General features: G+C 56.2%; 1 protein-coding gene across 1 annotated transcript; it reads left to right on the top strand.

The window, feature by feature from the left end:
• Nucleotides 1–7,928: 7,928 nt before the first annotated feature.
• Nucleotides 7,929–11,371, top strand: LOC139044037 (ral guanine nucleotide dissociation stimulator-like). Its single transcript, XM_070503643.1, has 7 exons — nt 7,929–7,955; nt 8,734–8,802; nt 9,246–9,320; nt 9,907–9,939; nt 10,317–10,438; nt 10,644–10,735; nt 11,070–11,371. Exons 3-7 carry the CDS (start codon nt 9,303–9,305, stop codon nt 11,129–11,131), a joined length of 327 nt encoding a protein of 108 aa, XP_070359744.1. The 5' UTR covers nt 7,929–7,955; nt 8,734–8,802; nt 9,246–9,302; the 3' UTR covers nt 11,132–11,371.
• The last annotated feature ends 8,819 nt before the right edge of the window (nt 11,372–20,190 follow it).

The following is a 20,190-nucleotide window of genomic DNA, read 5'->3' on the forward strand; positions in this document are numbered from 1 at the left end:
TTATACCCAGTAGCCCCACTCTTTGATCTCTGTCTGAAAAAGATGCTATTTGCATCAAAACTCTTGCACATACACAACCAAAATGACTTCTCCCCATATCCCATGTCCTGGAAAATACATGGAGAACATTTCAAAACATTTCTTGCCCAGTCTGGGAGTGCTTCTGGGAAATCCCACTGTTCCTCTAAGAAGCCAAGGGCAGGCTGGGAGCTGGGTGTGAGGGGAAAGGTGAGCTCAGGAGTTCCCATGGGATTACAAAGTGGATGGGAGGCCTCAGCAGGAACTGACTTCAGGATCTGGTGGTGTTTCAAGCTGGGTGCTAATTTTCTGGCTTTGGGTGTAGGGGCTGGTGCCGCATTCCAGGGAGAGGCCAGTCTCCCTGAGTTCTTGGGGAAACCAGACCCTTGAAAGCAAGGGAATGAGAATTTCCTTTCACAATGGACTTGGGAGGGGAAACATTCAGCCCAGAAGAGACAGTCATGATCCTGAGGAAACCGGAAGAAGCTGCCTCCTCGTCCGCCAAGCAGAAAGCCCTCCTTCATGGACTCACTTTATCCAGATGAGACCAAGAAGGAGGACATGATGATATGCCCTTGCAGGTGGGAGACCTGTGACAGTGGAGCCTGTGCCTGGGAGGCTCTGAAAGGCCTCACAGAAGTGACATTTGCTGTGAGCAGAGTGACAGATGAGAGGCACGCCGGCCTGTGTCTGGGAACAGTTTGAGAGTCAGGGAGAAGGCACCGCTGGTGCAGAGACTCACAGGAAGAAGTGAGTGTGACCAGAGAAGGGCAGAGGGTGGGGGTGTGGCGAGAAGGAGCCTGAGAAGGGAGTGGAGGGCAGATGGGGGCACGGCAGGGCCATGTGGTGGGAACTGGTAGGCTGTGCTTTTTGCCATCGCTCTCTGACGACATTGCTCCAAGAGGTTGCACCCAAAAAGTACAAATCCTTAACATCTCACAAATTCTGTGTGCCAGGAAGAGGGCACGGCTCGGCTGGGTGCTTCTGCCTCAAGGTCTCTCTGAAGCAGGGCCTGTGTCTCTACTGGGGCTCGACTTGGGGAGGGTTTGGTCCCAAGTTCAGTCACATGCGTGTTGATGGGTTTTGTTTGGACTGAAAATCTGAGATCCTGCGTGTCTGTTGGCCGATCATTCCCTCCATTCTCTCCTATGGAGCCTCTTCATAGGGCAACTGAAAACATGCACACTTGCTCCCCCAGTTCCAGAGAATTAAGAGGCAGAGAGAGAGACAGAAAGATGGAAACAGGAGGAGGGAAAGAGGGAGGGGGCTGGAGAAAATGAGTAAGAAGGAAGGGCCAGGCTTTTTATTCTTAACCCTGGGTTGCGTGCCATCCCATCACCTTGGCTGCATTCTGTTCAGAAGCCAGTTTCTGACCACTGTGTGTTCCACAAGGACGCGCACAGCAGAAGACAGTGAGCACCAGGAGCCATGGTGGAGGCTGCCCACCACATAGGCCGACACGAGGCACTTGGGTCTGATTCTGTCAAACAGGAGACCGTGCAAGGTTTCATGCCAGTGAATGGAAGTATCTGAATTTCCCCTAATTTCCACCTCTTAAAGGTGCAGACCTGGGAATGAGGCCCAGAGGGGCAGTGACTTTCTCAAGGTCACACAGCTGGAACCCAGTCCTGTTTTGAGGGGTACTCCACACTACATCCCACCCCTTCTTGTCATTCTTTCATCTCTAAGTGTGTGCATCAGACACATGCAAACCAGACCACAGGTGTTGTCGCTATTGTCTCTTCTACACCTGAGGACGTCCTGAGGGAGCTATTTCTGGCCTCGCCCCCATCGTGCAGGTTGGGTGATTGAGGAGGCCCTGGGAGGCCCATGGGCATTTCCAGGACACAGAGCTTGTAGGAAAAAAGAGGTCGGAACTCAGCTGCATGTCCTCAAGCTGGAACCTTGGTTCCATCACAAGGTCCTGTGTTGGGATCTGTGCTGGCTATTTGTGTACAGTTCTGGAGGTGACATGGGCAAGGAGGGTGAGCAGCCAAGATCCCAGAGAGGTTTTTGGTGGGTGTGATTGAAGGAAGGGGCCCAGGTAAGGGAAACTTGAGGAAGTGACCTCACTTCCTTGGAGACAGACCCCAACACAACTTAGCACACTGGTCTCCAGGCGCCCACAATCTAGACATAGCATCCTATCGAGCCCACTTGAGTGGCGACACTGAAGACAAGAGGATGTTCTCCTGCTGTCTCCCGAGTTGTGGAGGCTCTGGCTTCAGGAAGGCCAAGAAAAAGAGCCTTTTCAGTCACTATAGACACTGACTTGCCCCTCACCTGCACCACCTCTGTCCAATTGGCAGGAGGAGGACTCAGGTAACACAGGGAAAGCCAACAGGGTTAGGCCACAACTGGATGCCACCCGCACAACAATTTGAGCCTCCTTGTGTGTCGGAGGGGAGTGAGAGAGGGACGGCGGTGCTGAGCGGGGACCCACCCTGGGCAGGAGCCATTTGCTCGGTGTTGGAAGCCTGGCAGTGTGTCGTGTTCCCAGCCTAGGTGGTGGCCAGCAGGATGGGAGAGTGGGTGCTGGGAACCAAGCTCCTCTACCCATAGGTTAGTCCCGAGCCCTCCAGGTGTCATCTCATTCCCTCCCTGGCTAGAGGTCTAGGCAGATGCTGCTCGGTACCTGATCTGTGCGGGGGTTTCCTCCTGTGGCCAAGTCGAGGCAGGTGCCTGAGACATCCCGGCCCGGCTCTCGGGCACTGTCTTTGCAGAGCTGCACGCAGGAGGTGGTGGAAGAGCTGGCGGATGGCTTCGGGTACTCCATCTCCCTGGACAGGGACCAGCTGCACCGCGCCATCATCAATAACCAGGGCAGCTCTGAGGTGAGAGTGGGCACGGAGGGGTCTTCCCACCCAGGCCCCTGAGATGACCAGGGCAGGCCCAGAATCCAACCTCAAATTGCCGTTCTCCTGGGACCCTAACAGGGCTGTCCCCCATGAATGTCCCACAGTCCCATTCCCAAAGGAATCTGGACTTCCGCTCCTCCCCATCAGCTGCATAGGAGGGTAGGAGGGCACTCTTTGCATTTTCCTAGGAAGATTAGAGAAAACGTTGCTGTCGTTGTCGCTTCCCAATAGGCCCTGAGTATCTTTGAATTTTGCCTTTTTTTGAAAATGAAACCTTGATAACGAGGGTCTCCAAACTCCCTTTAATGTAAAAGAAATAACCATCAGCGTGTTTGGAAGTCAAAGGGATTCTCAGAACGTGTCACTGCCCTGTACACTGTTTCCAGACCTGGGAGGGGTGAGGTGGCCACATAACATTTCCCTCCGGGTCAGGGTCTGATGAAGCCTCAGGCAGTTAGAGGGGATGTCCCTCAGCCCTCACTTTGGGCGGTTCTCAGTTCTGAGCCACAGGACCTAGAGAAGCCACTTGGCATGCCAAAGCCTCTGTTCTCCTCTCTAGAGAGGGGTGTCTGTTGAGGATTCACTGGGCTGGTGCTCTTCACAGAGGGAGCTCTGTTGTCCCTCAGCAAGCAAATGGCCTTGAGGGAGATCAATGTGGAATCCTTCGCAGGACCAAAGTCAGATTGTACTTTGAGAGCGCAGAACTTTGCTGAGTTGGGACCCCTGGCTCTCCTGTCGCAGATGTCTGGAAGGGCTAGGAGTTCCTGGGTCAGCTGCAGACCCCGATAACACTGGTGGTTCGCAGTGGTGACCCTGACTCTGTGTCCCTCCTCGTCCCACCCAGAGTGAAGATGAGTCCACTCTGTCTGTCACTGAGGCCTGCAGGATGCGTGGCCTCCAGGCAGGCATGATGCAGAGGCTCTCAGAGACTGTGCTGCCAGCCTTCCCCAGCAGAGTCCTCTGCAGTGTCATCACCTCCCTCTGCAGCTACTCAGGCTCCAGCACAGCCCACCAGGTGCTGGACCAGCTGTTTCCCAGGTGACTGCCCACCTCCTCCTCAGCACAGTGGTGACTCTGCCCACTGCCAGCTGTGTGTCTTGCCTTGGGAATGTCACCGCATCTCTCTGAGCCTGAGTTGGCTCCTCTGAAAGGTGGGGTGGCAGAGGATGAACTTGCTAGGCTTCTCCCAGGGATGAATGGGATCAGCCCTCCAGGTGCTGCCCTGGTGCCCGGCTCTGCAGAGAGGGTGGTGGGCCATGCTGTGGTTGTTGGTGGTGATTATTTCTCTGTCCCCCATGGAAAGTAGTCTTCCTCTCCCTTCACTGGCTTGTGGCTTTTTGAGTTTGGAAAAGCACCTGGAGAGCACCCTGTCAAGGAGTTTGAGATGCCATCCAGCTGGTCCTGGTGCTTGTCCTTGGTGTAGCCACTTAGGGATCTCTAGGGCCACAGAGGGGACCCGGCCCACTCAGACACCCGGGGTGGTTCTGGTTGGAGATCATTCAACAATGTCTATGAAGGACCTACTCTGAGCAGGACTTCTGGACACACTAAGTGTCACTCAGTGACTGAAGCAGACAGCCTCCCTGGCCCTCCCCTCTAATCTGAGAGTCAGACAGTCACACTTGACATCATTCACAGGTCCCATCTACCCTCCATCCCGGGCGATGCCCTCATCCCCTTTGGGACACATGGAGGCAGCTTGGCCCAATGCGTGCGGGATGCTGGAGGACAGGACCACCTCCCAAAGTGAGTGGTCTTTGGGTCGAGAAGGACGGCCTCCTGTCTCTAGCAAACAGGGTGCAGGGAGAGGATGGAGGCTGTGGCCGGGTCAGGCCTGGGAGAACCCTGCATCTCACCCATCTTGTGATTCCCATGGGAGGGCTGAGTTCTGGTGGCTTCCACTCCGGCAGGACTGGACTCAAAGAGAGCTGTGCATGGGTCCCAGGCCCCTTGAGAATTGGAAGGGAGGCTGGGCTGCGTTGTTCACTAGAGACCCACTCCCAGCAGAGTCCCAGCCCCTCCTGCCTCCCTTTCTCCACATCCACCCCTTGTGAGCACCACCGCCAGGTCCATAGTAGGAGGTGTGTGAGCAAGCTGCTCCCAAGTCTGCTGGAGTCTTCATTCCAGTGGCCCACATTCATGCAGGGCTTGGGTGGGCTGTGTCCAGACCCTTGGGGAGGAGAGTATCGGTGGGAACAAGAGACTCTCACAGACTCTGTGTTCAGCCTGCTGGATGAGCAGGCCTGCCACAGCCAGGACAGCCAGCCAGGGCTCAGGGCTGGGATGGGGCCCTCCTCTGGAGGGGGAGGGTCTGGCACAGGGGCACAGATGCTAACATGAGTGCCTTGGGAGGGCAGTGTTTAAGGAAAGGCCAGGCCACTGACTCTCTGGCCCATCTGCCTCCACGCAGTGCTATCTATTTCCTGCTGGGAACCTGGCTGGGCCAAGGGCAGGATTGCAGGGAGCCCCTGCGGTTTCCCTCTTGGACCCTGCAGCTGGCCACTCTGCACGTCAGCTTTGGTGGCTCCCACGTGGAGGGCCATGCCTACCTTCTGCCAGGCCACCTGGAGCATCTCAAGGCCATTGAGGCCGAACGGAAAGGTGAGGGGACTGGAGTCTGGGAAGACTGTCTGTGTTGAGGTTCATGGGCTAGCGTTCCCTTAGAGGCAGTGGAGCCCTTCCTATCTTTGGAAAGGCATAGAAACTGTCAGGTGTGTGGGTGAAACTTTCTCTTTATCCTCCTCCAGAGCAAGCTCCAAAGCTCCTGCCACTTCCAGAGCCAGAGCCAGTGCCATCCCCCGGGCTGGAGCCAGCTGCACCTCCAGTCTCACCACGTGTGGTAGAGCTGGAGCCAGCAGCCCCTGAGTCAGCCACTCCAGGACCAGAGCAAGGGCCATCATTAAAGGCAGCTTCAGAGCCCAGCTGCCCCTGGGCCGTGACCACCGAGGACCAGCTGCGGGAGGAGAAGCCGAACATCTTGGACTTCCCTCCCCAGCTGGTGGCAGAGCAGCTGACGAGGATGGCTGCGGTGAGCAGAGGAGCTCGCGGGGTGGGTGGCCCCTGCCTTCCCGGTGCCATGAGCCGCCCCACACCTGCCATTCCCTGCTCGGGATTCCGATGATCTGGGTCCAAATCCCTGCTCCCTCCCTTATCAACACTGTGACCTGGGCAGCTTTCTTTCTCCCCAAGCCTTCGCTGTCCCCTAGCGAACAGGGGACGGTAGAGACGGACACTCAGCACCTGCTGTACAGGGTGGCTGTGCCGATGAATGAGGTGGGAGAGAGTGGAAGGTGGGCAGAGTCTGGCCCTTTGGTGGGGGATGGGCACTCACTGAAGTGCTGCCAGGTCCTTGGGTGGATCCCCCATCTGCGCAGGTGGCCCGGACAGCCTCAGCACTTACCAGGAAGGTGATGTGTATTGACTCCAGTGGAGACAGTCAAACAAAGCTGGGGGTTGTCCCTGCCTCGGGGGGAATGTGCATGGGAATGGGGAGTGGGACCCGAGGGGCACTGGGATGGGTGGATGATGGCCCTTCTGGTGGGCATGTGTGGGCTGCCTTCTGGAGCTTGGAGGAAGTGAGACAGGGCTGGGAGCAAATGTCCCCTCCCTTCCCCACAGTCCTGAGTCCGGGGTCATCCTGGACTGGGTGCATTCAGTGGACACAGACAAAACCCAGGGACTCCCACAAGCCTCAGGCCACATGCTCTGCTTCCTGAGCTCCAGTTCTGATCTCACCCTGCTGGTCCTATGGGGGACTGTGGACGCCGAGCTGGGGTGCGGCAGGACCGGGTGACACTCCGAATCTTCTGCAGGAGCTGTTCAAGACGTTGGTGCCCGCCCACTGCCTCGGCTCCATCTGGTCCGAGCGCGACAACAGGGAACGAGACTACCTGGCACCCACCGTCCGTGACACTGTGATGCACGACAACACCGTGGCCAATTGCATCCTCGTCACCTGCCTTGGGGACGCGAGCATGACAGCACAGGACAGGGCCAGGGTGGTTGAGCTGTGGATCAGGGTGGCTGAGGTAAGCCTTGGCACGCCCTGTCTGGATGCGTGAGAATTGCCTCTTGTTTCTCTGCTCTCAGGATTGAAGTCTGGGGTCTTAGTCCCTGGACTGTCCCTTGACCCTCATGCCAGGGCCACGTTGACCTTGACTTGAGGTCCCAGTGGGGACAAGCTCACTTCCTCCCTTGTGCTGAGCTACAAATCCTTGCGCCTGGCAGTGTTACTCGTCGGGTGGCAGGTGTGCCCTCCCTGGCTTCCCTGGACATGTGTCTCCTCCAGGACAGGGGAAGTCCATGAGGGGACAGAAACCAGAGGCAGCAGAGCTTCAGCTCCCCCTCACAGCTCCATCTCTTCGCTTCCCCAGGAGTGCCGATGCCTCGGGAACTTCTGTTCCCTCCACACAATCCTTTCTGCCCTGCAGAGCCCTGCCATTGCCCGTCTCCAAGACACCTGGGGACAAGTTTCCAGGTGGGTAGTGGGTGGTCTGCTCTCCAGCCAAGCACCATGAGGGTGAGGTGGCCCAGGCAGCCTGATTTGGGCCGGCATGTCCCCCAAAGTCAGCTGAGACCACCTGGGAGACAGCGAATGCCGGGCACAGGGACTGACCTGGGTGCTGGGTCTCTGAGTCTCTCAGCGCCCTTCGGCCAGCAGTTCCGTCCCAGGGATTCATTTCCTTCCAGACCAGATCCTGGCTTGAGCCCAGGTGGAGATTCTCAGGTGTTTCCTTTGCAGCAACAGAAGCCTCTATGCAGCTGAAACCAACACTGTTCCAAAGAGATCTGTTTGGGACATCTGGGAATGGAGGCCCCAAGGGACAAGAGGAGAGGCCCCTCCGCAGTCCCATGGGGACCTTAGAGCTCAGAGCACCCCAGAGAAATCCCTCATCCAGGTCCCAGGCAGTTTGGATCTGCTGGGTTCTCAAATAAATGGGACTTGCCTTCAAGCATCCCACAGTTTTTCTTGCTTGCTTTCTTTCTTTCTTTCTTTCCCCACCCCGCAGGGAGAGTTCTCGAACCTGGAAGAAGTGGGTCAGGAGAGAGAAACGCGTGAGCAGGGAGCTGCTGGTGCAGGTAACCTGGAGGCTGGAGATCTGGAAGGAGGCCAGAAGGAGAGGGGAGGGGGGCATCCCGAGGGGATCCTAGGAGGTGAGGCTATGGCAAGGCTCGGCCCAGGCTGGGGGTCAGAGAGCCCCGTGAGGGTGGGGCAGGCCGGGGCCACTCGGCCAGGTCCCCCAAGACACCCTGCCCTCCCCCTCCCTGTCTGTTCAGCTGGGGTCTGGACACACCCCTGGAGTCCAGAGGTCGGGGCCTTGGTCAGATTTGGAGCCAGGGCTGGGGTGAAGGCAGCGGGGACAGGGCCTGTAGCTGGCACGGGGAGCGGCCTCTCCCAGTGGGTCCTTGAGCCAGTCACTGCCCCTCTGGGGGCCTCCGTCTCCTCCTCTGGGAAGTGGAGGGAAATGATCAGCGGTGCAGGCCTCCCAGCGGGGTGCTACCATCCAAGGGAGGACAGGAACGGGAGGAGATTTGTGCCGGCTCCTCCTCGAGAGGTGAGGGGAGAGCAGTGATGACACGCAGATGACTCTGAGTCCTCAGGAGACTCCTGGAAGCAGGTGACGTTCTCCTCACACTTTTCAGCTGAGGAAAGAGGGCCAGGGAGGCCTGGGCAGGCCCAAGGTCACACAGGACTGAGTCCTGGAGCCAGGACTGGTCTAGAATCAGAGCACCCTGGAGGTGGGAGCAGCAGAGGCAGCAGGGGACTGGAGCCGATGGCCAGGGTCTGAGATCAGGGGCCTTGGGGGACATGCGGAGGGGAGTATGGGCGCACTGACCCTGTCCTCGGCCCCGACAGGAGGCGACCTCCGTGTTAAAGACTGCAGAGAGGGCCCGCCAGGGAGCCCAGGAGAGGCAGCGGCAGCAGGTGAGGGTGACTGTGGGGGAGGGGCCCAGGAGTCAGAGGAGAGGGGGCTCCCCCTCCCAGCTGGAGACCTCCCTCAGGAGAGGGGCCTTCCTCCTCAGGCGAATCTGCTGTGGCTGCCAAGCATGACGGGCCTGCAGTGGCAGTGAGCAGGAGGAGGCCTGGAAGGGCTGGCAGCAGGGCAGATTTGGGGTGGGGAAGGGCAGGGGCCACTGCCCCTGGGAGGGGCCAACAGCCAGCCCTGGGACTTGACTGATGGAGTTTGGTGTTCCTGGACGGAAGCGGGGGAGGGAATTGTGTGTGTTGGGGTGTCCCGACGATCCTAGGCTGCTCTGTGTGGGAGCGTGGGGTGGGCAGCAGGCTGGGCTGAGGGGTTTCAGGGGAAGGTTCATGGGGGCACCTGAGAGCGGGAGCTCATCACCATGCCCATCCCGATGGCGGCACAGGGTGTCGTCCCCTCCCTGGTGACGTTCTTCCGTTCCCTGGAGCTGCTGGACGCTACGATGGAGGATTATGTGGAGGTGAGTGAGCCTGGAGGTGGGTCCGGGGGCTCAGGCTCCTGAGGGTGGGGAGGAGAGAGTCCTGTCCTGAGCCCTGAGCTCTCTGCATTTGGCAAAGGTCCTCTCAGCAGGGCCTCCAGCCTCGTGTGGGAGTTAGGGTGTCAGGCCCATCTCCCCAGTGGGTGATGCAGGCTCTGCATAAGCCACCGTCCAGGTTCCCTGGGCTGCTGAGGCTCAGAGCTGCCTGACTGTGTGGCCGCAGGAGGTGGTGTCTGAGCTGGACTCAGCCTCTCCCTCTGGCCCTGCCAGTGAGGGAAGAGAAGTCGGGCCCCTCCCAGTCAGGAAGCACATCAGAGGCTGAGCTGTCCCTTCCTGCCTGAGGCCTCAGTCTCCCCACGTGTCATCAGAGAGGGTTGGGTCACAAGGTCTGTTGCCTCAGTTGCTCTGCGCCCCCTGCTCTGGAGCCCAGAGACTGGCCCAGGTCCAAGTCCGGGCTCTGGATGGGCCTGCCCACTGGCAGTAGTGCAACATTGCAAGAGGTGTGGACGGGGGCTAGTGCTGGCCCAAGGGGGCTGTTTCTGATGGACTGCGGCTGTCTGCTTTCCAGGGCAATGTGCTCAACTGTCGGAAATGGAATGAGGTAAGCGGCTGCGGCCTCCCGGTGGGGAGGGTGGGGGTTGGAAATCAGAGACCCCCCCGCAGTGGGCAGGACCCCCTCTGGCCCAATCCCCATTTGGATTGGGACATTTATTTGCACAGTTCGATATACAGAGCTAGGGATCCTATGGCATTGGCGGGTGGGGGAAGGGCTGGCATCAAAGACTCCTTCCTGGAGGAGGAGCTATTTTGGGCCAAGTGTGAGAGCAGGCAAGCCCTGACTGGAATCGCAGGGAGGGAGGGTTCCCAAGTGGGCAAAGGCCCCAGACTGGCCCCTTGCCCCCTTCCTCACCCCCTCCACGAGCCCTGCAGGGTCCCCCACTCAGGCCCTGTGGGCATCCTGTGCTTGCTCTGTCCTAGCAATTCAAACTGATGGACGAGATCGAGCTGCTCCAGGAGGCTGCAAATCTGTACACCGTGCAGCCCGACGAGCACTTTGGGGCCTGGTTCCAGGCCGTGGAGCCCCTGAGCAAGGAGGAGAGGTGAGTCGGGTCAGGAGTTGGGGGAGGGCAGGGCAGCCTCTCTCTGCTGACCAGCTCCAGAGCCCATGGCCGTTGCTCCATGGTCAGCCCCTGATCCGATTGCATGGCGACCCCTGGGGCCCTTCGACCCCAGCTGCTGGCAGGCTCCAGGATGCACATGTGATGTGTGGCTCCTGAGAGCTCCCAGCTCCGCTCTGTCCTGTAGCTACAGCCTGTCCTGCCAGCTGGAGCCCCGATACCACTGGGTCAGAAAGATTCGACTCTTCTTCAAAGGCAAGAAGAACCGCTCAGGCCAGAGTGAGTGTCCAGACCGGCAGTGGCTGAAACCATGGGCTCAGGAAACATTCAGGCTGAGCGTGGGCCTGGGGAGGCAGACAGCTGGCCCTGGGTTCCAGCTCCACTGCTGAGCAGTCCCGTCCTGGGCGATTGCACTCACGTTTCTGGGACTGGTTTCCTCCTCTGTGAAGTGGGTGATGCTAAATATCAGCCCCTGTGTCAGGGACAGATGGGGTGCTCTTGGCTGACTGAGCACTGAGCACAGGGCTGGAGCACAGAGCGCAGTGGGGGCCGGGATGGGGTGTGCACTGTGGTTCCAGGGCAGGTCGCTCAGGAAATGCCTCTCTTTCTCCAGACACCAGACCCCCAACCAAGGGCCCAGTGGTGGTGGTCGATGACCCTCCTGAGACCAGCTGAGCTACAGCGGGGACACAGCATTGACACTCAGGGTGCACAGGGCCACCTCCCCTGATTCTGATGAGGAGAACTTTGTGATCCGTTTCTTGGGGTCCCCTGTTGGCCACGAGAGAAGGCACCAACCCCTCTTCCCCCTCCCCCCTTTTGCCCAGCACCTATTTCCCTATTTGGCGGGGCCATATTTTGTTGTCAATGGTAAATGCTCCGTTTGAGTATTATATTAAATTGTTGCTTCTTTCTAATCCTGGGAGTGGAGGTGTGAGTCTTTCGCTCGCAGCACTCATGGAAACCAGATCCAGAAACTCACATTCCTCCTCGAATTTAGAAATCTCCCAGAGTGAGCGGCTCAGTTTATGTGGAGAAGGGAGAAGTGCCAGTCCCCTCCCTGGCTACTGAAGGACTTGCCCAAGTGCCCCTCCCGCCGAGGACAGGATCATTGCAGTGTGGTTCACCCTGTCCAGGAGCAGAGATGGCCCCTCCGACCTCTTGGGACTAAGCGGTTGGAGGCGTTTTCTCAGCCAGAGCCACAACCACTAAGCTGGGTGTGTCTGTCAAAGTAGCACGTGCCTGTCCCTAGCACACGTCCTGCCCAGGACAGTGGCTGCCTTTTGACACTCTGCCGGAAGAGGGAACATTTTCCCGGTTTCTCTTGCACACAGATTAGGACCTTGTTTTCTGATTCAGTCTCCGCAATGGCTTCAGCTCTAAGTGGGGAAAATACCGTCAAAAGCTCAAAACGTGCACATAGAGAGGATGAGGCCAGAGGAAGGTCCTGTGGACATGGACCATGGGCAGGCAGGACTCTTCCTTCTCGGGCCCACTAGGGGCTCCCTGTTCACCTCTGACCTAGACTGGATCCCCCTGGGCTTCTGGTCCCTGACTCCGAATACCATTTCCTGCTTGTTGCCTGTCCAAGGGGAAAGCTGTGGGATGCAGCTTTTAGGGCCTCAGCCAGGTCTCCCTCCATAAACCTAGTGCTGCCTGTGAGCTAGGATTTTCAGCATCTCTGCACTTTTGCATACAATTTTATCTTGGGGCAGAAATTCCCTAGATGCCCCCAGCCTTTCTATTCATCATCCTGACCAGGAATGACCCTACAGTCTCCCTGCTGCCGAGGGTGACTTCTGCGCCTGTGTGCTTCCCAGGCCCGTGGTGTCAGACAGTCCCAAATTTACACAATCTGGAGTATTTTTAGTGATTTTCCTAAAGTCGTTGCTGTGCCTGAGCCCAGCAAGTGTGCAGACCCTCGGCTGGCTGTGTTCTTTTCCACAGTCTTGTGCTGTGGTTCTGTCATGGGGATGTGTGCCTTTCCTGTTGGGAGCTTTGAAAGAGGAGGCCTAAGAAGGGTGTGAGTTGGGGGTCCTGCGGGGAATGTCAGTAACCTGATGATCTGTGGATGTGCGTGGACACAGCCTTACCAAGGGAAATGCTGAAATGCTTCCCATCTGGGTGCTAAACAGACACTGCTCTGAGCTCAACAGGAGCACCGGGTCCAGAAGCAGGAGCGAAAGCGTGACCACCCACCCTTTGCAATGTCGTCCCTTGGAAAGAGCCTGAAAGACAAGGGCTGGGTGAAGCGCTTGGCACTTCTGAGTTATCCCCTCCTTCCTGGTGGCTGCAAGTGTCACTCAGACACAGGCAGGCTGGGCTCTGCCAGGGAGGCCGTCTCAGCACAGCGGGAAGCTGAGGATCAATCCTGGTCCCTGGCAGCCCAGGTCTTTGCTGATGCGGCACAGCCACCCAGCAAAGAGACTTGCCAGAGGAAGGTGGGGAAGGCTGTCCAGTCCCTCGGAGGAGAAAGAGTCGTGGCAGGTCCCAGGGCTAGCCCAGGGCTGGGATGAAGGCATGGGTGTCCCAAGAGAGTCTCCTCCGGGACTGGGGTGCTCCTGAGAGCCGACCCAGCAGGTAGCAATATTTAGTTTGTTGTGGGAGTACAGCTGTGGACACAGGAGGCACCATTCATCCCATCTTTGGGTTTCCAAATTGGAAGTAGGTTGTGGAAGTCCACGAGGAAAGAAATTAGCAAATCTGGATGAAATGTTTCTTGTTCAAGGCACACAGAAGTTACCAAAACTGGCTTCCTAGAAGCTGACTTAGGGGAAGAGAAAGTAACAATGTGAGTCCCTTGAAATGCCTCAGGTGAATATGGTCTTGACAGGAAATGCTCAAAATGTTTGAGGAACTGGTAAGTTGGGTGCCATTTAAACTATTCCAGGTCTAAGGTGGGGATGGATGCTTGCATCTTGGCTTCCACTGCAAGCGAAAACAAGGCCACGTTGGGATTCAACTCAGTCTTTCCAAAGTGGTCGATGAGACGGCGTTTGTACTCCTCACTCACGGACCTCGAGAACATCTTGCCGTGTGGTCCATGCACAGATGCATCTTCCATTTATGGGAGCTAACAAAAAATCTGTCCAGTTGACAGCCATACCATCCAGCCTAAAGCCGTCTCCCCCTACTCACAGTGCCCTGAACACCTGTCTTGCTGATTTGGACACGATTTGCCTCATCACAGTGAGAGAGCCATGCCAGGGGGTTCTAGAGCCCCGGGAACCATGTTCACACCCCCTCTATCTGCCAAGAAAGGAGCATCTCTGGACGGGTAACCTGAGTCCAGAACCCTGCCTTTCCCTAGGCTTGGTTTAGGATTTGTCCCTGAATGGCATGACTCGCCCATTCTCCTGAATGCTGCCCCCTGGCTTAGGTGTGTCTGGAAGAATTACCAGCATAGACTGGCCTTTCTTTCACCCTTGAGGAGACCAACGAGGACGCCCCTCGACTCGCCAAGCTGCCCCTGGGTTTCGATGTCTACCAGGCCTGTCCCTGTGATGCCAAGACCTTGGAGAGCACACTGTTCTGGCTCTCTGGAGGGAATCGGACTCTCCCTAACTACAAGCGCCCGACTACAGCAAATCCGTGGCCACTGTTACAGGAACAACTTCAGCACTGTCAGCCAAGGTCGGAACCCTTCTGGAGCTCTCCAGAAGCCCCCAGGTAAGAGGGTCTGAATGCTGGAGAGAGAGATTCTGGTCTTCCCCCATGCCTTTCTCTCAGCCAATCACAGGGAAAGGCAGAGCTCTACATAAGTCCTCCCAGGGACATCCTCCCATGGGGAGATTGTTAACTGGGTTGGGAAGGAAGACCACGGTGAAGGAGAAGTGCCGTTGAAACATTGAGACTCAGCCCAGACTCATGCTCAAGGCCAAGGCATCCACCCCACAGCTCCTGGGAATATTGGCTGAGGACAGCTCACAGCTCTGTCCCTCACAGGACATTCCCACAGTGTAGGAAAGTGCCTAATCCGAGGATGCAGCCCTCCCCAGGGACAGCCAGGGGCCCATGTCTGGCAGATAAGAGAGTAAGAAGCCTGGTTCCCTTGTCTCAATTTGGGACAACACCAAAGGGCCGTCCCAGCTCCAGAGATCCCTGAGGGTTGGCTGAGACCCAGTGGCAGCAGGCTTGGGCTTCAGCTTCTCCTGCGACCATCTCTGCTTTGCTACCTTCCCATAGGGATATCTCTCCAGAACACTTCCATACACTTTCCACATGCAATACTCCCCATCAGACTCAGAGTCTCTTGGCAGGGCCCTGATATGTGACAAGCAGCCGTCAGCAGACACGACTTCTGACCATAGCAACATGAGATTCACGAAATTCTGCTTTGGGAGAATCACCTTTTAGACAATCTGAGAGGGTAGGTCATCGTAATCTTCAGGACAACCTTAGGTAATGCTCTGGTAAGAAATTAAATGCAATGATTAAGAAATCCATGACTCAAGATGTATTTCTCCTCAGATTTACATCAAACATTGGTCGCCGGGGTGAAGGGAACCCTGCTTCCCAAGTCTCGTTGGGCAAGGCTGATGGAGACCCCATGACCTTGTTGCTACACCATCTGAAACTCACGCCTTCTTCCATTGCCACTGAAGGACACAAAGAGCACCTGGGGCCTTACACACCCTCCTTTCTCCTTTGGCCTAAAAGTGATGCCTTGGGCAGAAGTAGCCACACATCCATTCGAAAACCAAGAGGGCTAGGAAACCTAGTCTTGTGTGTGCCAGAATGAAAGGAGAACTGGATGCAGTCTGCCACGCTCTTTCTCTACACCAAAGCAGACAGTCGCTCTCCCCGTCACATACAGTGTTCCCTCGCCCTGTTTCCCCAGGAGGACATCCGAAGACCCACTGAACTCAGGATCTCTAGAAGATCCTTAGGCTAACAGATCCAAGTGTTCAGTGGCCACACATGACAAACACTACAGAACTTTCAGGGTTGGATCAGAGTATCCCCTAAAGAAACTATCACCATCGATTGCAGTCAGCATCCCCCAGAAATGCTGGGGAGGGGGAGAACATGATTTCCCTAGTTGTCACGTCATAATATTCCAAATGGTAAGTTTTCTGCCAAAAGTCCCAGGGCATACAAAGAGACAAAGAAGGATGGCTCCTACCTAGGAAAAATCTAAGAACACATGGGGTCCCTGAGGAAGCCCTCAGGGGCGAGCACACAAAGCTTTCTCTGGTTGTTGCTGTTCACATTCCTGTGTCGAGCCTCTGTCTTCCTAAGCAGCAATATGCTGAAAACCTCTGTTTTAGGGTCAAGACAGAGTCAGAGGTCGTGGATGCCGGAAATGGATTTGTCTCTTTTCTTCTGTCTTTGTCCGGGACTGTACCTACTGCCTCATCTCGATTTACAGGGAAAACCTGGGAAACCTACCCAAACAAGTGTGTTTTGGTTCCTGCAGGCAGAATACGGAAAATACTGCAGTTATTTTGGGTGACGAAACTCAACTTCGTGGAGCCACTTTCCACCTCAAGGTGAATTTTGCTTAGAAAAAATTAAACATAGAGTTATCAATGATCTAGCATGTTCATTTGAGATTTTCTGGCATGGAGGGCTGTGGCATCTGATCCGAAGGTCCGACTGTGGACCACATTTCCCAAAGGCCAAGGGGCAGAGACACGCAGCTTCTCTGTTTCCAGTAAAAAAAGACTCCATTTCCCAGCAGGCAGCGGGCGGGAGGGGCGCGGCTCCAGGAGTTTGTGAGCAGGCAGTTGGCCAGCCTGGGCTCCGCCCCCACGGGTCGTCCTGTTGGCCACGCCTCCTCACACGCTCTGCTCCCGAGGGGGCACAGCCTCTCCGCTCACACTGCTCCTCGCGCTCCTGCTGTCTCCCCTCCCAGGGCGGCTCGACTGCCCCGCCTCCTCTGTGGCCACGCCCCCTGCTCGCCACGCCCCCCTCGCCCCGCCTCCCCGCTCTGCCTGTCACTCAGAGTTATGCTCTCTGGCCTTCCCCTGTGAGGCTGCAGGCTGCAGCCCCGGCTCCTCTGTCTCCGCGCCTCCCCGCTCGCCCCGCCTCCTCACTCGCTCCGCCCCCCGCCCCTGAGCCAATGGGGAAGCCCCAGACGTCCGCGTCAGGCGTGGCGGTGCCACCGTGTGGAGCCGGTGAAAGGGGCTGCAGGTTCAGACCGGCGTGAGGGGCGTGCCTGACGCGGAGAGCCGGCAAGCTGGGGCCTCGCGGGCGTCCGCGACGATCCGGTTCCCCTCAGCCCAGTGCGCGCGGGGCTGTCCCGTCCAGGCCTCGTCCCTCCTGGGCGGGAGCGGCCGGTCCAACGCGCGCCGCGTCGGGCGCTCGGCCGGCGGAGGACGGTCTGTGCCGCCCTGGCCCGCGAGGCCCCCGGGGTCCGTGCGTCGCTTCCGCGGGGAGCTCGGGCGGGAGCGCTTTGACGGGGCTCCGCGGAGACGAGGAGGCCCTCGGAGGACGGCGGGCAGGGCCGCAGCGGGGCGGGAGGGCCGCTCCGAGGGGAGACGCGCCCTGAGCCCGGGCACGGATCCCCGACAGCCTTCCGGGCGGCGGCGCGGCCCTGGCCCGCCGTGTCCGCTGAGGCCTGCGGGGCGCTGTCCTCGAGGGCCGGGGCGCGGGGCTCGCGGGCTGCACAGGGCTCCTCGGGGCCTCCGTCCCCTCCGTCCCCTCCGTCCCCGCTTCCCAGCGATGGCGGGGCCGTCCTGGCGGCTGTCTGAGGCTCAGAGAGGCAGCCTGCTGAGCTCCCCGCTCTCAGGGGCTCGAGGGAGGGACAGCCGGCTGAGTCCGGGCGGAGGGAGCGGGAGGCCGCCTGCTTCTCTACCTGCCTCCCCGCGACTCACCTGGTTGTGTCTCGCCTGGTGTGGACGCCTCCCGTCTCCCCACAGCTCCCTGTCCTGGAACGACCGGGATGCCCTGCTTGGCTGTGGGAGGGCGGTGGGTTGGGGGACAGTGGAAGAGCCTCCTGAGTTCTTGTTCTTGTTCTCTGTTTTACTGGGATCGCCTGTAGAGGCTGAAATTTGCAAGCGTCGGAGGAAACACAGGGCAGCATTTCTTTGTAGGAGTTCAGAGCGACAGCCCCTTGCTTTTGAGGCCATGCTGAGCAGGATGGTTTGGGGAAGGATTTGGTCTATGATCATAAAGCAGTTGCAGAGGGAAGCAGAGTTATTTCCTGTCACCATTGGGTCCTGCTGCTGTTTATGCTGTTGCAACTGGCGTGTCGTGATTGGCATTAAGTTTCTGAGTAGACGAGGCGATGTTCCTCTGCTCCCTGGAGAAGGGAAGGTGTCTCGGGAGGTCGCTTAAAGGCTTTCTCTGCAGAAGGGGCCGCAGGTGGTGTTCTCTGCCTCCTGACGGTGCCGCTCAGATTCTGGGTCGGCACCGTGACCAAACTTTTGGACTTAATAACAGGTCACCATGTGAAGCACTCCTGTCACTTCAGCGCTAGCATCTGCGTGAACGATCTGCACGGATATTTACAGGGTAACGGCTTGCTGTTGTGTTCAGCGCTGCAGCAGTTGTGAAGCCAATGAGATGATGCAGGGCTGTGTCAAGCGTAGAACCTGGCTGACAGCAAGTGAGAAAGGGCCCAGGAGGGGCCATTTGACCTTCGTAGAGGCGTGACTTCCAACACGATGACTCGTCCACGGAGGAAGGTGGATCGGTGCTCTCAGGCTGTTCTGTGATGACATCTAGGTGAGCACGGCATTTTCACAAGTGCTGAGGGGACGTGTGATGGTGTGAGGGAGCCTTTTTGTTGGTAGTTACTTTGGGGGCATCACTAGGGAAAATAAGTTAGAGAGAATGTAGTAACACCAAGTCCTGCCAGTACAGACTGATTCTGGAAGGAAACTCAGGAATCAAGCTTCTTTCTCTGTTCTGTTTTTCCAGTGTCTGTGCTTCATCACGGGGTCTTCATTCCTCAATAGTATTTCCGTCTTTCATGGTTTATTCTTTGTCTCCCATTTTGGGAATGTCTGTTTATCCTCCTTCAATAGTTTGTTTTTGCAGTCATTAAAAAAATCTTTTTTTTCCCAGCAATTGATGTATGGTAGGCACTAAATCTTATTCTGGATATTAAGTAATGACTAAGACACTGTTTATTCTCACAAGGCACTCATTGGCTAAACATGATGGGAGATGTAAAAAACTGTAATATCCAGAGGTGACATTGAACTCTGGTGAAGTCTATCCAAAGAAGTTGACTCTTCAGTGAGAGTCTAGTGAAAGCTTCACAGACAAGCTTGTGACTGTGCTCAGCCTTGAACAAGGTGTTGGAATTCTCCCAGGTGATCGAGAGGTGGGAGCACTCCAGGATGAGCCGGGAGAGGAGGACGTTTAGGGGGTAATTAGACTGGAAGTTGTGTGTATAAAATTGCAATACGACATTGTAATGCAGATTATTCCTATTTGACCAATACTGCATAGCAGAGGGTGGGAAATGAGCCTGGTCAGAGAGAACACAGTCAGGTTAAGAAAGAGCCTTATATTTTGGCCACAGGATTGTGGTTTGATTCTGAAATTAGTGGACGGTAAGTGCAGGTTTCCTGCGAGGGGACAGCCATGATCAGGTCTGCTCTGTGGAAAAGTCACCCAGGTCAATGTGAGGAACAGACTGTTGCTGCTTTCAAAGTGTGAGAGAGACTGAGGGACGGAAACAGCACGGGAACCCTGGGAGTGGAAGGAGAGGAGCGGGTCTCTGAGGGGTGAAAAATAATGTATCCCAAAATTCCAATTAATTTTTCCATTAAGTAGTGAATTTTTACTAGAAACAATGCCAGAAATGTTATATTCATTATTTAAATCTCCCAGAAACTATGAATTTGGTATCATTATCCTATTTCATGAAGAATGTGACTGTAGTGACAGTGCTTGTGCAGGGCACATAATGGAGTCTGGAGACATGTTCAGAACTCATGGTTTCCAGGTATTTTGCATTTCGCTAGTACTCTGATTTTTAATTCACTTTATTTTTTGAACAGTTGTACAGTTACAAAAACTTGCTGTGATAGTACAGAGAGTTTCCCTCAGCTCCGCTCGCAGTTTCTGCTCTTATGAACACATCCTGTCTGCTATCCTACACTACATTTAGTCCTTTCTGCCTAGCCTCCCCTGGCTGTGACAGGTTCTTGGGCTTTCCTTGTTCTTGAAGAACTTGGTAGTTTTAGGGAGTAATGGTGAGGTGTTTCGTAAAATGTTCTCCAACAGAATTTGTTTTATTCTCATGATTAGATTGGGATTATGGATTTGGGACAAGAAGATCAGAGAGGTAAATTGCCATTTTCATCTCATCATTTCAAGGGTCCATGCTCTCCCTGTGACTTCCCCCCATTGATGTTAATGTTGGTCACCTGGCTGAGGCAGCGTTTGTCAGATGTCTCCCCTGCACAGTCACTCTGTCCCCTCTGTCCACACTGTGCCCTTTGTAGGGACTTTTGTCTGTGCAGCCCGTGCCTAAGAAGCGGAGAGTTAGCCTCGACCTCCTTTAGAGCAGAATGTCCGAGTGAATCATTGGTATTCTCCCGCACAGGAGATTTGTGTCTTTTCATTTCCTTATTATTCAGTTATTTACATTGTTACAGTATTGATATTCATACATTCTCCGGATTATAATCCAACAACTTTATTTATTTTGTTTCTCAGGTTGTTCCAGCTTTGGCGATTGAGAGCTCCTTCAGTTAGTCGATGTGTCCCTTTGGTGTCCCCCCAGCATTCTTGGCTTTTTTTGAGTAGCATTTCATGACTTTCTTATGTTGAAT

This window comes from Equus asinus, unplaced genomic scaffold (genome assembly GCF_041296235.1).
Source record: "Equus asinus isolate D_3611 breed Donkey unplaced genomic scaffold, EquAss-T2T_v2 contig_535, whole genome shotgun sequence".
In the NCBI taxonomy this organism is placed as follows: Eukaryota; Metazoa; Chordata; class Mammalia; order Perissodactyla; family Equidae; genus Equus; species Equus asinus.

Bases quoted from the DNA above. Each gene is read 5' to 3' on its own strand.
- LOC139044037 (XM_070503643.1), top strand. The intron at 9,940-10,316 runs GTAAGCGGCTGC...GCTCTGTCCTAG, and splicing joins ACTGTCGGAAATGGAATGAG to CAATTCAAACTGATGGACGA. The intron at 10,736-11,069 runs GTGAGTGTCCAG...CTCTTTCTCCAG, and splicing joins GAAGAACCGCTCAGGCCAGA to ACACCAGACCCCCAACCAAG.